Here is a 17,883-nt window from a genome sequence, read left to right as displayed (position 1 = left end):
CACAGCCACTCTTTGCTTGATGCAGTTCGGTGCTTTTGGGGTTTTTTTTTTTTTTCCTTCTCCAACTTCCAGCTTCCTTGGCACAAACACCACCCTCCACCACAAACACCCCCCCTGCCTGGGGGAAGCAGAAGCACCACAAAACATCAGTTCCATGGGCTCTGTGGCATATTTAATCCGTTTTGTGTTGAAATCAACCTCTCCAGTGGGCACTCTGCCTCCCCAAGGGGCAGCAGCCCTGCTGGCATCTGACACTGTCCTGCAGGGAGAGGTTCTGAGGAAGGAATGGGCTCCAGGACTGCTTTGAAAAAACCCCTCAGGACACCCCCTTTTAGATTTGAGTTTTTATTTCTTGTTGTGATGGCAGCAGAGAGCAGGGAAGTCTCAGCCAGCCCCTTTCAGAGTGAGGATGAGGACGGGCAGAGGGTCTTCCCCGGGGTGGTGTTGGGTGCTGGGGGCACCAGAGGAGCCACCCCTGAAGCTTCCTCCCCCATCACCAAGGCTCCTTCTTCCCACCTCCCTACTTGTCCTCCAGGAAGGTGCAGACCTGGAGGAGATCTGGAAAGGGAAAGGACAGGGAGAAGTTTGGATCCTGCCTTGGAGCACTCCCAGCCCAGCAGGGGCACGGGGTGGGAGATTCATGGAATGTGCTCCAAGGGTGGCTACAGGAGGAACTGGGCCAGTGAGAAGGCCAAGAACTGCCCTTCAGGGCCTCCTTTCTGAGGCTGCCCCAGTTACCTGAGGGATTGCAGGTGCTGAGGCTTGCAACTGAAGCATAATATTGATCTCCCAGGAATTCCTTGTACGTCGTTCCCTCGCGGAGCTTGACCAGGCACTTGGTCATGTCTTTAAACAGCAGGTCCTTGGTTGAAGACTCAAACATTTTGAACCTGTCTGCATCAATGCCTTTTGTCCCAAAGAGTTTCTGAAATCAAGGCAAGAAAAGGCAAGAGTGTGTAAGAGGTAGGAAGCTGGCAAGACTCAGCCTCCCTCTTAGTTACAGCTCTTCAGCTGAGCTCCAGCAGCTCAGCATCCATTCTCCTGCTGGTGGGGTTAAAACGAGGGAGCTCTTGGCCAGCACAACGGTCTAAACAGGTTTTTTTTTTGCTGTTTTAGCATATCACCACGTGCAGAGCCTCTCAGCAGATGCTGCCAGCTGTGCCCAAGCCCTGGGGTGACAGCAAAAAAGGAACCAACTCCCCGTGTGCCTCCGGGGGACCCTGAGGCTGGAGCCAACCTTGAGGTTTTCTCTGCAAAGCCAGCAGAGGTGTTTTAACCTGGCTTCTGCCTGGCTGCTGGCTTCTTGGGGTGTCATGTCACACAGGGACAGTGTGACAGTCCAGCTAAAGGGGGCAGAGGAGAAGGAGGAGTTTGGGGAGGAAGGAGGAGGGGGGAAAAAAAAAACCAGGCTGTCACTCTGCATCAGTAACTTAACCCCCCTTGCTGTGCCCTGGGGAAGCTGGAGCACCCTGGCTGCAGGAAGGCAGCAGCACTCACCTCCTGTCTCTCCATCACCTCCTGGACTTTTTTGGCTTTCTCAGAACGTGTGACCACAGCGTGGGTAGGAACCCTGGCCAGGTTGCAGGTCCTGTACTCCATGATATTTGCCCGTCGCCCGTCGGTGCACAGCAGCTCAAATTCATCCATTTTCAGATTTTTGGCCCATTCTTCTTCGTTCTTGCCTTTGAAGAGAATTGGTTTGGAGGTTCAGAGGTCTGGTGTAGCAGAAGGACTCGAGCAGAGCCTTTGTCCCTGCCTGAGCGTGCACTTGGAGACTTGGAATGTACCAAGGGAGATGGAAGGGAAACTCAGAAAAACTCCATGGGATGGACCCAGGCACTCAGAGCGGGTTGGGACGTTTGGTCACATCCCCCTTGTGCTTTTTCCCAAGTTCCAGTGGCTGCTTTCAGACGTGGAAACCCAACTTTTAATTTTCAGGCAAGTGGGGAGCTGTGCAAAGGGGCTGAGGCACCACATGGATAATGATGGTGAGCAGGGAAGTGGCTCTGCAGAAACCTCCTGGGCAGCCAGCACGGGCTGACACTTGAATTCTCCTTTTCTGAGAGGGGTGAGATGGACAGGACAAAGAAAACTGGGAGCAGAAATAATGAAGCTGGAGGTAGGCAATCCCATGCAGCAGAAAAACCACCTACCATTGGTGTTTTCCTCCACGATTGAATGCTTGATAAAGGCAACATCTCCCTCCTCCACCAGGCACCTGGGAAGGACAGAGGAAGACAAGGGATGGGGGTAATTCAGTCCTGCCCCAGCCCCACAGGTTTCATTCTGTGTCTTATTTTGTAAAAAATAATAATCTCTGAGAACAGAGAGGTCTGGGAGCCCCGCTGGGAATATTTTAATGATATCTGCAACCCAATCGTTTGACACATTCTGGGGAAAAAACCCCAAAACACAACAAACCCCAAAATATGCATCTTTCTCGCATGGTAAAAAAGACCAAAAAAATTATTGTCAGAAAGCAGCAGTTTGGGCAAGTTCAGAGCTTGCTTTGCTTCCTGCAATGCCTGCCTGCAAGTGTTAGCAGCTTTGTAGAAACCAAAAAGGTTTGCAAATGCTGAAGCAGGGCTCTCTGGCCCTAGGTGGGAATGCAAGAAGAATCATTCCCTTTTTATATTCCTTATTATATTCATCCTCTGTAAGAATTACTTAAACCTGGGCTGTTGCTGAGCAGGGATGGAGGAGATGGCACGGGACCTGTGCTCTGCTCTCTGCACTTTTTAGAGGACAGTTCATTTTCACCAAAGCCCAGAGGGGTTTAACAGGGAGTGTTTTGTGGCAGCACCCTTTGGGGGTCCCCATCTTTTATCTCCTTTGTCCTGTTGAAACCCTAAAGCTGGCAGGAGGTCTGCCCAGAGCACTTGTCTCCCTCTGAATTTGCCAGGAGGCTCTGCCACCTTAATTTTACACAACAGGAACGTTTTGAACCATTCTGTGGGAGGCTGCAGAATGAAAAAAAAAAAACCCTGTAGCATGCATGCAGGACCCACAGCACTGGCACAGCCACCTGCAGCAGCGGGACGGGGAAAAAGGGGCAGCAGCTCAGCAGAAACATCCAGCTCTGCTCCACCTGGGATCTGCCCAAAGCCTCTGGGACTACTCCCAAGGTGTTCCCAGCACCTACCGGAATGCTCCAGTGTATCCATAATATTTTTCATGGCTGCTGGCAACACACTTCTCTGGTGGGACCCCCCCAGAGCCCTTGCAGAGCTTGCAGAGGCGGGAGTTCGGAGGAGACCCGGGAGCACAGCTCTCACTGAAGTATTCATCTGGAGGCAGGAAAGGAAAAAAAAACCAAAACAGAACGTTTTTCCCTGCACTGAAAAGTTAGGTTTTCTTTTGGGAAGAACTTTTGTGTGCTAAAATTGCATCAGTGAGAGAGGGCTGTGAGAGGGAGCTTCAGGGGAGTGCAGTTCTCACTGCAAAACTTGTTGGCAGTGGAGTGGAGCCCGAGGCTCACTTGCCCTGGGCATTAAAAAAAAAAAAAAAAAAGATGTTTGCTGCCAACCATTCCCAGCTTAGGCAGAGCCCAAGCCTCCTCTGGGCCAGCAGAGTTGTGTTTGGCAGCAGTGAGAGAGGGCTGGGGGAGAAGGTGCAGAGTGGCTGAATCTACCATTTACTACCATCTTCTTGTGGTTTGAGATTCCCTTTTAATAATTATACACTTCATAGAATCACAGAATCCTAGAACTGGCTGGGTTGGAAGGGACCTCAGAGATCACCAAGTCCAACCCTTGCTCCACTCCCCCCGTGGTTCCCAGCCCATGGCACTGAGTGCCACATCCAGGCTCTTTGGAAATATCTCCAGGGATGGAGAATCCACCCCTTCCCTGGGCAGCCCATTCCAATGGCTGAGCACCCTCTCCAGAAAGAAATTCTTCCTAATGTCCAACCTAAACCTCCCCTGGCACAACTTGAGACCTCTTGTGCCCTCTTGTCTTGCTGAGAGTTGCCTGGGAAAAGAGCCCAACCCCCCCCTGGCTCCAACCTCCTTTCAGGGAGTTGGAGAGAGTGATGAGGTCTCCCCTGAGCCTCCTCTTCTCCAGCCTCAACACCCCCAGCTCCCTCAGCCCTTCCTCACAGGACTTGTGCTGGATCCCTTCCCAGCCTCCTTGCTCTTCTCTGGACCTGCTCCAGCACCTCAATCTCCTTCCTGAGCTGAGGGGCCCAGAACTGGACACAGGACTCAAGCTGTGGCCTCCCCAGGGCTGAGCACAGGGGCAGAATCCCTTCCCTGGACCTGCTGGCCACGCTGTTCCTGAGCCAGCCCAGGATGCCATTGGCCTTCTTGGCCACCTGGGCACACTGCTGCCTCCTCTTCAGCTTCCTGGCAATCCAGACTCCCAGGTCCCTTTCTGCCACTCTGTGCCCAGCCTGGAGCTCCCCATGGGGTTGTTGTGGCCAAAGGGCCATAATCTTTTCAGATTATTTCTGTTGGGCCCTAATTCTCACCCACTGGAAGCTGGATGGAGTTGTTGAACTTCTGAGCAATCTCACTGCCAGACCCAGAGGCAGGGCAGATTTTTACCACTTGATCCTCACACAGGGGCAGGAGAAACTCAGAAATTCAGATGCAGGGTGGGAAAACATTTTTTTTTTTTTCTCCAGCTGGATTCCCAGCTCCAAACGAAAGTCTGCAGAACTCAGCTCACCAAAATTGCACCTCCCTGTCTTGTTGTGAATCAAGCCCATGGGGATGTTCCAGCCAGCAGTTCTCCCCACAGCAGTGTGGCAGGACTTCTTGCCCTGCAGGTTGTTCCAGGTGATATCCCTGTTGGATTTCTTCACCACAGCCACAGCAAAGTAGGACGCTGCCAGGAGAGAAAAACAGAGGAGAATTAAGGGCTGACCTGAGGATCCCACTGTGCTCCCTTAGGGGAGCATTGGTTCTGTTTGGGATTAGCAGAAATACCTGGCACTTGGCAAGGATTTGCCACAACAGAAGAATTTGCAGATGAGATGCACCTACTCCTACTGTGCTCCCAGGAAATCAGTATTCCTGGGATAATCTCTCTTTCCCCCAAAATTCTGGCACTTGGGCACGCTGGAAGGCACCCATTCTACAAGATGCCCTTGCAGTGAAAGTTAATGAAAGGGATAATGAAGAAAAGCTGAACCTTACTCTAAATAGAATCCAAAAGGAAATTTCTCCTGGAACTTCCACTCAAAGATTTATGGCACAGAGATAGTCCCAAAGCAAGGCATCTCAGTTCTGTAAGCATTCCTTCTCTCTAGCTGCACATAACAAGATTATCTTGATGGGAAAATCCACCATCTAGGTGCTGATTTCTCATTACAAAGGGCAGAACCCCTCCTCTCCCTCTTCTCCTTTCTGTAAGGAGCTGTTTCCTAATGCTGGAACTCGTTGCCCTGCTCCCAGTCCTGGCACTGGGATGGTGTGGTTGCCACTGCCCTGTGCTTGCAGACCCAGCCTTTCCCCCCCAGGTGCTAAATTCACCTCCCAGATTTTTAGTATCTACATCAGACCCCCTTTGTCTGGGAAGTGGCCTTTTACCCTCCACTCGTGGGTGCAGTTGTGTTCTGATGTTCAGAAGGAGTTCTGTCCCATGGGGGCAGGGGGACAGTGGCACAGGGTGCCCAGGGAGGGGGTTGGGGCCTCATCCCTGGAGATGTTCAAGGTGAGGATTGATGAGAGTGATTAATCTGATGTGGGTGAGGGTGTCCCCTGCAGGGGGGGCTGGGCTGGGGGACCTTTAGTGGTCCCTTCCAATCCCTATTATTCTGTGATTCCATTTTTCTGCTTATACCCATGTCAGGGCTGTTTTCTGCCCTTCTGCTGGCAGGAATTACCTGGTTCTCCTTCTGCTTTGCTGCACTGACTGTCATCTGAGGGAGGAAAAAAAGAAGATATTAGATAAAAAATTTGACAAATCCCTCCCCCCCCCATCCAAAGAAAGGATATTGAACTGGGTATTTTCTGGAGAAGCTCCATCCTGTGAGTGACTACTTAAGGTGACACTTTGTGCCACAGCAGAACAAGGCACAGCCTCTGTCCCTTCCTCTGAGCTAAGCCAGCAGGTTTCACCAGTGCTAAAGGACACTGACATTATAATTCAGCCATAAAAGAGGAGCTGGAGGTCACTGTGTTCCTGACACACCTTGGGGAAGGGGTGAGCAGAGCTGCCTCAGAGAATCCTGTGGGTTTTGTGGCTGAGACAGATACTGACAGATCTATTTTACTCGTGGGGGGATGCTGGCAGCTGGATGTGATGACCTTAAGGGGTCTTGATGGTTCTGTGATTTCCCCGGGGGTGCAGCTCTGAGGCTGCTCTCCAGACAGCAGAATAAACCCAGTGCTTTTGCAGGAACCTCTTCCCCACCCCCTGCCCCCAGAGGAGCTGTGCTTACCCTCATAGCTTTCTCCCATCACTGGCACCAAGCCACACACCCCAGCAGTGTAGACAAAACCTCCATCCAAGCTGATGGCATCTGCTTCACCTTTCTGCAAGGAAAAGGGCACAGCCCTGAAACAAGGGTGTCTGGCCCCAGGGACAGTGCTTTTTCAGACATCAGATTGTCAAAGGAGTGCTTGGTGGGAGGGTTCAGCAAGGCTTAGGGCAAAGGCATCACTCCTGAGCACTTGGAACACCTCCAGCAAGAGCAGCTCTGGCTCTGCCTGCCCCAAGCACCCCGAGCTCAGCTGCTTCCTCACCTCTGCTTCAGGTCTGCACCTTGTGCTGCCTTCACAGTGCTCACAGAATCACAGAAAAGGAGGGCTTGGGAGGGACCCCAAAAGATCATCCAGTCCCAACCCCCTGCCAGAGCAGGGTCACCTCCAGGGGGTCCCACAGGACACATCCAGGTGGGGGCTGAGTGGTTCCAGGGAAGGAGACTCCACAGCCCCCCTGGGCAGCCTGGGCCAGGGCTCCCTCACACTCACACTAAAAAAAATTTGTCCTCGTGTTTCTCTGGACCCTCCTGTGCTCAAACTTCTGTCCCTTGCCTCTTCTCCTGTCACTGGGTATCCCTGAGAAGTGGCTGGCTCCATCCTCCTGCCTCTCCCCCTTTACATATTACTGAACATCACTGAGGTACTGACCCACTGCCACCAGCTGCCTCCTCTCTGCTACAGAACCACTCTGTATTTTGCCTTCCTTTCCTAAATAAAAAGTTACTTCCCACCAGAAAACTGCTTTTTTGTTAGGACACCCCAAAAAAGAACACTGTAATGTATATATAAAAAATTTTTTTTAACTGACAATCACTGAAAAACTGGCCAAGCCTTTTGCCTCTGATGAGGTTGGTTTGTGCCCGCTGGCATTTCTTGCAAAGCCTTTTATTTTCTTTAATTTCGGTTTTATTTAACCATTTCGTTTAATTTCATTTGTTTATTAAAAAATTATAGGTTGCTTTGTTGGTTTGGGGTTTTTTTTAAAATTTATTTTAAAATCTGCTCCCTCCCCACCCCTCACCCCCCCATCTCTCCCTTGGGCTGAAAGAAGCAACGCTGGAAAGTTCACAAGGAGAATCAAAAAGGGGAAAAAAAAAAAAACCAGAAAAAAAAAGCCAAAAAAAAGCCATACCATGATCTTGATGATGCAGTCCTTGGTGTTGTCTGCCACGGTGCACTCCACCTCCCCATTGCTGACCACACTCCAGAGGTCACACTTGCTCTTCTCGTTCTTCCCCACCGCACACCACCGGGTCTTGTTCTCCCTGCGGTTGGGATTCAGCTGGTCTGGAAAGCCAGGAGAGGGCAGAGAGGTGAAGCTTAAAGCCCTGCAGAACAATCAGCCTGGAAACAAGGTGCTTGCCCTGAACCCTTCTGCACCCCCCAGCCTGGCTCTGCCCAACATGAGGAGTTCTCATGAAAAAAAAAAAAACCAAACCCCGTGTGGATGGCTGAGTCTGAGGATGCTCAGAAGTCAACTCCCAGGTCAGGAAGGAGAATTCCTGCCTAACACAAGCACTTCATGCAGGTTCCTGTTAGCTAAAACATCACAGCCCAGAAACCACCCCCTGCTAACACTGCTGCCTCTGATTTATTTGCCCAGACAGCCCCCAGAGTTACACCCCCCAGAGCCAGCTGGAGAAACACACCCCAGTTCCTCTACAGAAGCATCTGAACGACCTGCTTTGAATGATCTGACCTCTCTGAGCAATTTAAAGTGAATTTCAGGGGCTGTTTGGGAGCTGTTTGGCAATCAGAAAGCCAGCTGGGACATCAGACATTTTGACTTTGGCATCAAAGAGTTCCTCATGTTGAGGACAGTGAAGCCCCTGAAGGGTGTGTGGTTTTAATGCTAATAAAATAATTAATGCTAGATGAGGCTGGATGGAAATCCAGGACACTGTTTGCCTGGAGTGGCTGATACTGGATGGACCCAGTGTCCCGGGATAGTCCTTCCTTTTACACCCCAGAAATGGCTTTTCTAAGCAGCAGTTTTGACCATGCTGAACCCCTGGGGCAATTGAATTTTTTTGTTGTAATTGTGATGAAGGAGCAAGGGGTGGAATGTGTGGAACTTTTCCACTTTTGTCAGCGTGGTGATGATGTTATTTTGACTTTGGCATCACAGAATTCCTTTTGTTGAGGTCGAGAGTGTGATTTTAATGCTGTTAAAATAATCAGCATTATTTCAATTCGCTGTGGAATACCTTGAGGGAAATTCCGTGTTTGCAAAAAATAAATAAAAAAAAAAAATAAAAAACCTCTTGCTCCCTTCCCTAGACATATTTGCTGATCTGATCCCAGCTCCTGAGTGCAGCTGACACTGACCCAACATGAGGATTGGGATCCCATGCCCTGCCTACCCTCCTGGAGGCTCTGGATGGCACTGTAATACTCAAAGCCCAGGTAGAGCTGGGTGTCCATCAGTGCTGGGATCCTCTTCAGCTCTACAGCAGAGTCTTTGAAAAGCAAGTCCTTGAGGCTTGCATCCTTCTTCCCTGGTGGCCCAAAGAGCTGGAAGCTGCCAGAGGTGCCCACACCAAATTTCTCCTGCCAGGAGGGGGAAATAATCAGAGAGTGATCGCAGCGAAGCGCCGGGAACGCCGGAGAGAGCCAGGAAAGCCAGGGGGGAGGAGAAGGGCTGCTGGGGAAAGAGAAGCTTGGTGCTACCTGTGCTTTTGAGAGGAAGCTCCAGATGTCCTCAACCTTGCTGTCATCTCGGGCCATCACAGCATGAGCAGGGACCCTGGCCCAGTGACAGCTCTTGTAGTTGTCCACGGGCTGGCGGCTGCCATCCAGACACAGCAGCTCGTACTCATCCTTCTCCTGAGGGGCATTTTCTGCAGGAAGAGAGGTGCCACGAGTTAATGGAGGAAAAAACCAACCAAACAAAAAAATAAACCACCAAACCCCAAACATTCTGGGGCAGCCTTGTAATGAATTTATTTCTGGGGGAGAATTCTTCTCAGAGGATGGGGTGCAGAGTGGTGATGGGGTTGCCGTGGCCACGTGAAGGTGATGCAGAAAGGGGAAAGCATTTGCCTGTGAAGGACATGATCCTGTGTCTCTCAGAACCAACCTAGCAGGGAGAGGATTTCCGTGGCAGTAGAGCCCAGGCATCCAGGCAGGTACCAAGAGACAGAAATACAAATAGTTTAACAAACACCACACGCACGGATTGACCAGGTCAGGAGCTGCACGTGGTCTGGGAAGAGCAGCAGTGCCAAGGTTGAAAACAGAGCCCGGGAGGTCAGAGATCACAGGGTTACAGGAGAATTCTGGTGGGAAAGTCCTCTGAAGATCTCCCAACCAGATTGCTCCAGGTGGATCCCTGAAAAGCTCCAGGGATGGAGCGTGCACGGCTGCTCCATGTTCCCCTGCTTGGCTCTCCTCGAGGAGAAAAAAAATGATTCTCCCTTTATCTGGTCCATGTCTCTCCTTTTTTCAGTTTAGGATTGTTATTTCTCATCTGTCCCTGGGCTGAATTCCCTCCACAGCCCCTCCTGGAGGGATGGAGCAGGATAATTACCTCCACAATTCCTCCCCTGGCTCTGAGACGTGGCACCCAGGATGAGCCCAGTTTAAACCAACTTCATTCCAACTTAATTCCAACTTAAACCAAACAGCTTTTCCTTCTTCAAAGAAGAACCCCAAAGAACAAAAAGTGGGCCCCACCACAAGCAGATTTTTCAGTAACCAAGCTGAGGCAGCCCACAGAGTAAACACATTTCTAGAGATGAGAGGAGAAGAGGTTTGGGGCAAACCTGGGGAGTAACAAAGCCTGCAGGGTGCAGACTAATTGCAGGATGGAGTGGCAGGGAGAGCTTGGCCTGGGAAGGAGAGAAATGAGTGATCTTGAACCTACCCTGCACAGTTGTGTGTTTCACAAAAGCCACGTCACCTTTTCCATCTTTCAGGCAGCTGCAGATGGAAGGAACCGAAGAGATGTTAAAAAAACAAAACCAAAACCAAACCATACTGTGGCTCCCTACCACCTGTTTCAACAGATTACTTCAGCTCCAACTGCAGCCACAGAGCACTAGCCTTCCCTTCCACAAAAAAGAAAAAAAAAAAAGGAAGAAAACTTAACTGCAGAGAAGCAAAGCTCAGAGCAGCCCAATAATAGGACTGGGCACAGTGCTAATCATAGAATCCTAGAATCTGGGGCTGGGTTGGAAGGGACCTCAGAGCTCACCAAGTCCAACCCTTGCTCCACTCCCCCCGTGGTTCCCAGCCCATGGCACTGAGTGCCACATCCAGGCTCTTTGGAAATATCTCCAGGGATGGAGAATCCACCCCTTCCCTGGGCAGCCCATTCCAATGCCTGATCACCCTCTCTGGAAAGAATTTTTTCCTCATATCCAACCTAAACTGAAGCCTCTTGTCTTGGGACAAGATCCTGACCAGGGGGGCTCCAACCTCCTTTCAGGGAGTTGTAGAGAGTGATTTCCCTTCCTCCCCAGGGAAAATTGTGGGAGACAGAATCCCAGAATTATCCAGCTTGGAAATGACCTCTGAGAGCATCAGCTCCAACCTTTAATCCACAACCACCCCAGAGCACTCAGTGCCACGTTCAGCCCCTTCTTAAAAACCTCTAGGGATGGAGAATCCACCCCTTCCCTGGGCAGCCCATTCCAATGCCTGAGCACCCTCTCCAGAAAGAAATTCTTTCTCATGTCCAACCTAAACCTCCCCTGGCACAACTTGAGACCTCTTGTGCCCTCTTGTCTTGCTGAGAGTTGCCTGGGAAAAGAGCCCAACCCCCCCCTGGCTCCAACCTCCTTTCAGGGAGTTGTAGAGAGTGATGAGGTCTCCCCTGAGCCTCCTCTTCTCCAGCCTCAACACCCCCAGCTCCCTCAGCCTCTCCTCATAGGATCTGTACATAGGATCCTCATAGGATCTGCTGTGTGGTTTCAAGCCTGTGCAGAACCATCCAGCCCAGCTGCCTCTCTCACCTCCTGCTGCTTGCCTGACTGTTATTCCTAACTGGATTTTTCCTCCCAGTTGTTCTCTACATTCCGTGCCCTCAGGACCCCCTGCTTACAACACATCATCTCTGCTATAAGGAAAACTCAGCTGGGTCAGGGCTAGGACATTTCCCTAAAGGGCACACAACTCTGACTCACAGAAAAGCTCCAGAATATCCAGAATAAGGTGCTGTGCGGGAGCATTTGGTTTTGGGGTCCCCTTTGCACTGACGGCAGAGTCTGGGTTCGGTGGTGGCCCCAGGCACACAGCTGGCAGAGAAAAAATTGGCCACAGCTGGAGAGGAGAAAGAAGCAATGAGCAGCCTAAAATTCACTTCTACAAGGACCAGGGTGGGAGGGGATGCACACAGGGCAGCGACTGCTCTGGGAGCTACCTCTCCCAGCACCCTTAGCTTAAGGCATTGATCTCCCTGCTCCTCACCTTGCTCGATGGACCCCGAGTCTTTGCCTTCCCACTTGATGTCTCCCCGGCTCAGGAGTGTCCCAATGGGGATGTTCCAGCCAGCAGACCTTCCCAAGCCTGTGTGGCAGGAGGTTTTGCCCTGCAAATCGTTGATGGTGAAGCCTGTTCCTTTCCTCACCACGGCCACCGAGTAGTAGCTGGTGGTGGAGCCTGCAGCAGAGGGGAAAGCAGGAAAACGATGGAAAAGCAGAGCTTGGGGATGGCCCCGAGCTTGCCCTGCCCTTGGTTTCAGGGGCTGCACTTCCAAACGATCTGCAGCTTTGCTGGAACACACAGAATTCAGTCAGTGCCTTCTGGGGGAGCTGGGCTGCCCACACTGAGCCCGTGGTGCCCGTGGTACCCTTACTCAGGGTAAGGGACCCAAAGCCACTGGCACATCCAACACTCCTGGCTCCTTGGGCAGACATTCCCAGAGCAAGTCTTTTTTGGGAATTCTTCTCACCCACCGAGGCATACCTAAGTCTCAGGAGAAGAAAATTCCACATTTGGGCTTTAAAAATACACTTGCTCCATCACATGCTGCACGTGCCTTAGTTTTAGGGATGTTGGAGACCAGAGGCTTCCATGTAACGTCTGTATTTGCTTTGTAACCACACTGGGAATATCTCTGTCGTGTTGCTTTGATCCTGAATGCTGTGTATGAACAGGCTGAACTCCAGGGAAGAGGTCACAAGAGATTGGGAGGACTCAGTGTGGCAGGACTGTGTGAGGCAAGGAAAACAAAAACTGGCCAGAGAACATCTGAGAGAGCCTCCCAGAGGAAGATGGGAGAGGTGAAGGACAGGACAGAAAATGAGCAGGGATGGAGCCACGGGGCTAACTCATCAGAAGGGATTGCTGCAGAGCACTTTTTATGTTTTCCTTCTTTTTTTCTTCTTTTATGTTTTCCTTTCTTTTTTTTTTGTCTGAACCTCTTGCCTCAGTAATCTCCACTGGGTGTTCCTCCACAACCACCAGAGGTAATGCTGTTGTCTCCAGCATTTATTTTTTTTTTAAACTTAATGACTGTGCAGGAAGATAGTGTTTCACCCAAATAAGTTCAAGAAAAAAAAAAAAAGAGGAGCTCTGGGACCAGCACAATTTTTAGGCCATGCTTCAGGACGACCGTGGTGCTCTCCTTTCACAGCCACTGCATCCTCATGGGATCAATGACTTTGATCAGAGTTAACATTAGAAATGGCTCTGCCCCTTTCCACACGGGGGGAATGATCCCCATCTTGGTGTAACAGCCCCCCCTTCCCCTCTCAGACCTGGAAGGCAGGGACAGTGGCTCAGACACCCAGCAGAAATAAGGTGGGAGGCGTGTAGGGGGGGATTGGTCCCTGCAGCATCACTTTGCTCAGTAAAACCCAGCTGTACCTCCACTGTGCTCGTAGACCTCAGCAACAACGGGCTTCAGCTTGTAGGGGGCAAGGCCTGCCTCAAAAATATGCCCCCCGTCCAGGCTGATGGCATCTGCTTCATTGTTCTGAAAAACAAAAAGATTTCAGTCACTGAACGCAGACGGGGAAGGCGCCGGGGCAAACGCTGCCCCGGGGTCTGTCCTGGTTTGGGTCAGGATAAAGGGGATTTTCTGTCTTGTGCTTTTGCTTTCAGCTCAGTCTCTTGTAAGCAGCTGCACTGCTGAAATGAACAGCAAGTTTCTCAGACAGTGTGGGCTTCTAGGACTGATAACACTTGATGTTCATAGTTACTGCTAGAGACTGGTGTGCAGAGCCAAGGCCACTGCTCAGCTCTGAGGAAAACTTTTACCTTCCAGAAGGGATAAAGAGGTCCCAACTGCAGCCTCTTGGGGGCTTGGGGAGCCCCTTGGGGAGGAAGGGACAAGAGAGATGCCAGAATTGACCAAACAGAGTATTCCATCCCATACACCTCATCCTCAGTATAAATTTGAGGGATCACGAGGGCCAAGCCAGATTTCCAGCTTCTGGCTGCCTGCCCTTCCTGCCTTTCCTGCTTCCCTTCCTTCACCTCAGCATCCTGGAAGGATTCCATCCCTTCCTCTGCCTCTGCTCCTGATCCATTCCAGCCTGAATCTGTGTGTTCCTGCCTCCAGCTCCCAACTGCTGCTGACTCCAGGATTCCAGCCTGGACTTTCCCAGGGCTGCCCTGCAGCCTCTGTGGTGACGTGAGAGTTATTGGGGGAGAGGGGGGAGGAACGTGGGATCAATTTTCCTGTATATTTGTATATATTTAGTCATTTTTCTTATTTATCATCACTGTTTCATTAAAGCTGTGTAGTTCAGTTTCCAACCCATAAGTCTGTCTCCCTTATTCTCTCTCCTTTCTTTATCAGGGAGGAGAGAGAGATTAATAGAGAGCATCTGATACTCGGTTTAATCGCTGGGCCAGTGTTAAACCGTGACAGGGTCTCTCCTGGGAGAGGCAGCAACCAGGGGCTCAAAGGAAACCCCAGCCTTCCCCAGGCTGCTGGAACATCCCCGGTGCCCAGCAGAAGGGTTTTGCTGCCCACTCACCGAGATGGCTTTGATGCAGTCCAGGTAGGTGGCTTTCTGCAGGCAGTTCAGGGCCACGCTCTCCTGCTGCATCAGCTCCCGGAGGCTGAGGCACTTGTTCTGCTCTGCAGAGGAGATGGTGCACCACCTGATGCTGGCCTTGTTGGGGGCAGCACAACACACAGCTGGGCAAAGAAGCAGACAGAAAGAGTTTAAGAGAGACAAAAAACCAACCAAACAACCCATCTCTATGAATATATAGTCCCTGGTTCTCTTCCCCCTTGGCTGGTTGCAGGACCTCCCTTGTAGATCTCCCAAGGCACGCAGAAAAAACATTTCTTCCTTGCTTGCAGGTGTTTCTGCACCTTCAGGAACACCTGGGAGGGACATTCCTGTCCCTGGGTAATGGATGTGCTGCACAGCACGGGGATTCCAGCAGCTTCAGCTCCTGGCAACATCCGTGGCAACACATTCATACCCTTCCCTAGAAATCACACTGCAAAACCAGAGAGAAAAGGGGGTGGCTCTGCCAACACCCCCAGGCTGAGGGCAGCTCTGCCCTGGCCAGGCTCCATTCTCTGTGCTGCCATCCGTGGCCTCCTGGGCAGCTGGAGGAGCTGATGGAGTTACCTGTGTCTCCTCCATTTCCCCTCTGGCAGAGCTCTCAGGAGCTCAGCCAGGAGTTGCTGCTGTCCGGCCCGGTCCTTTGGCTGGCAGCATCCTCAGGGCCTGACCCTGCTACCTCTGCAGCCCTCTCTTCCAAGAGCTTCCTTACCAACCAAAGCTGCTCTGGGAGAGGGGAGCAAAGCAAAGAGCTCAGGTGGGCACAGCCTCCTGCCTTCTTTGGCAGCCTGCAGAGCAGCAGTGCTGGTACCTTCCAGCTGAACTCTGTGCCCACCTCACCTGAGCTCTGCTCCTTCCTGGCACAGCTGTGGGGAGCCAGAGGCTGCAAGCACAGCTCGCTGCCCCCAAGCCCTGGATGGCACATTGCATTCTAACATAGAATCCTAGAATCCTAGGGGTTGGAAGGGACCTCAAAGATCATCTAGTCCAACCCCCCCTGCCAGAGCAGGGCCCCCTAGAGTACATCCCCTAGGAACGTGTCCAGGTGGGTTTTGAATGTCTCCAGTGAAGGAGACTCCACAACCCCCCTGGGCAGCCTGTTCCAGGGCTCTGTCACCCTTACAGTAAAAAAATTTTTTCTGATATTCAACTTGAACCTCCTATGCTCCAATTTACACCCATTACCCCTTGTCCTATCACTGGTCACCACTGAGAAAAGCCTAACTCCATCTCCCTGACACTCACCCCTTACATATTTGAAAACATTGATGAGGTCACCCCTCAGTCTCCTTTTCTCCAAACTAAAGAGACCCAGCTCCCTCAGCCTTTCCTCACAAGGGAGATGTTCCACTCCCTTAATCATCTCAGTAGCTCTGCACTGGACTCTTTCAAGCACTTCCCTGTCCTTCTTGAACTGAGGGGCCCAGAACTGGACACAATACTCCAGGTGTGGCCTCACCAATGCAGAATAGAGGGGGAGGAGAACCTCTCTTGACCTACTAACCACCCCCTTTCTAATGCACCCCAGGATGCCATTGGCCTTCTTGGCCACAAGGGCACATTGCTGGCTCATGGGCATCTTCTTGTCTACCAGGACCCCCAGGTCTCTTTCACCTACACTGCTCTCCAGCAGCTCAGCCCCCAACCTATACTGGGACATCGTGTTGTTCTTCCCCAAATGCAAAACTCTCCACTTCCCCTTGTTGAATTTCATCATGTTTCTCCCTGCCCAACTCTCCAGCCTGTCTAAGTCTCTCTGAATGGCAGCACAGCCTTCTGGTGTGTCAGCCACTCCTCCCAGCTTACATTTCAGTTTTCTCTTTTCCCTCGTGAAACACTCTCTCTTGCTTGATTTTTGAGCCATAACCCTGCCAGGAGACTCCTCCCAGCGCAGGCTGAGAAGCCTCAGCCTTAATCCCTCTCTCCATCACCTCTCTGGTTTCAAGCCTTGGCTGCACAAAGCCATGGCCACCTGAATCTGGCCTTGGCAACTCCCCTGTCCCGGGCAGAGCCTGGACTGGGACCTCCTGAGGGATTCAGCCAAGCTGCACCAGGAAGACACCATCAGCCCAGGTGCCATGGGCTCTGGGGCAGAGCTTTGGGGCATCCCCAGGGGAGGAGCAGGGACTTGGCACTGGAGAATAAATCAATCATCACTGCATGGCAGGACTCAGCTCCAGGACTTCAGGATGCCAAGGGCACAGGGACCACTTCCCACCACTGATGACCAGCACCAGGAGGGATGAGGATCAGCAGATCCCAGCTAAAAAAAAAGGAGCCTACCCCTCTCCTTCCCTCCCCAGGCAGCAGTCACCAGGAGGTTGGGTGCAGCAGACTCTTAATATTTAAACTCTGTTTTGCTGCTCCAAGGTTGAACCCAACAGCCGTGCAGGCACTGCAGGCAGGTCTTCCAGTCCTCCTCCTCCTCCTATTCTCCTTGGTGACCTCCTGCTCCTCTCCTGGCCCAGCAGCTGGCTGGAAGGGCATTTTTCAGGGAGCATCCCTGCTCCTCTCCTGGCCCAGCAGCTGGCTGGAAGGGCATTTTTCAGGGAGCATCCCTGCTCCTCTCCTGGCTCAGCAGCTGGCTGCAATTTTCAGGGAGCATCCCTGCTCCTCCCTGGCCCAGCAGCTGGCTGGAAGGGCATTTTTCAGGGAGCATCCCTGCTCCTGCCTGCCACCCGGGTGCTCAGCACCTCGCTGTGGGGAGCTGGGGACCATCCAGCCTCCACGGGCTGGCCCAAGAGGGGAAAAAAAAAAAAAAAAAAAAAGCTGTAATTAATGTTCCAAAGAGCACTCCTGTTGACAGGGCTGCACAGCTGGCAAAGCAGGCAGCTGCCAGGTGATCCTTGGCTTTTACTTAGGGCTGCCTGGGGCTGGCACCCTCTGCAGCTTTAACCTAGCCCTGGCCGGGGGGAGAGCTCGGCATCCCGGGAGGTTCCGATTCTTCCTTTTCCCTATAAACCCTGCTTGCAGCAGCCACTTACCCACTATCCCGAGGGACAGCACGGTGGAGAGCAGGAGTTTCATGCTTGAAGGGAGTCGGGTGCCGAGGAGGGGGTGCGGCAGCCTTGGTCACAGCCTGTCCCCTCCAGGGCTCTGATGGCTCCCAAACCCTTTTCCCCCCCTTTTATAGAGCAGCGGCCCCGGCTGTGTTTGCAGAAGCAATGACCTAACGCTGTTTGTCCTTCCTTGTTTCTCAATAGCTCCCGAATCGCTCCCCCCCCCCTCCTTTTCCCCCCCCCCGGGGATCAGCCCATTTTTAGTGCCTTTCACTTTGGCACCGAACCCCTCCCCGGGCAGCAGCCGGAGCGGGACAAAGCGCTTTGCTTTTCACCGGGGGGGAGGTTTAAGATGGAAAATTCCCAAGTTCTGACATCTGAATTCTCCCCTGCGGGCTGAGACACCACGGGAGGGACCCTTTTCTTTGTGCCAGCCCCCCCCCCCGCCCAGCCTGAGCTCAGAAAGTCCCCGCTGGATCCAGCC

At 52.1% G+C, this 17,883-nt stretch overlaps 1 protein-coding gene across 1 annotated transcript; it reads right to left on the bottom strand.

Moving 5' to 3' along the window:
* Positions 1-329: 329 nt before the first annotated feature.
* LOC139799574 (ovotransferrin-like) lies at positions 330-17,570 on the bottom strand. Its single transcript, XM_071751645.1, has 17 exons — positions 17,385-17,570; positions 14,359-14,522; positions 13,241-13,349; positions 11,840-12,031; positions 11,557-11,692; positions 10,296-10,351; positions 9,101-9,270; positions 8,794-8,980; positions 7,563-7,717; positions 6,388-6,481; positions 5,830-5,865; positions 4,671-4,829; positions 3,143-3,287; positions 2,154-2,218; positions 1,498-1,682; positions 739-925; positions 330-558 (listed from the first exon to the last, which is right to left on the bottom strand). Exons 1-17 carry the CDS (start codon positions 17,425-17,427, stop codon positions 521-523), a joined length of 2,121 nt encoding a protein of 706 aa, XP_071607746.1. The 5' UTR covers positions 17,428-17,570; the 3' UTR covers positions 330-520.
* Between the last annotated feature and the right edge of the window lie 313 nt (positions 17,571-17,883).

Source organism: Heliangelus exortis, chromosome 9, assembly GCF_036169615.1.
Source record: "Heliangelus exortis chromosome 9, bHelExo1.hap1, whole genome shotgun sequence".
Lineage (NCBI taxonomy): Eukaryota > Metazoa > Chordata > Aves > Apodiformes > Trochilidae > Heliangelus > Heliangelus exortis.
This window is presented reverse-complemented; position numbering and strand designations above follow the sequence as displayed.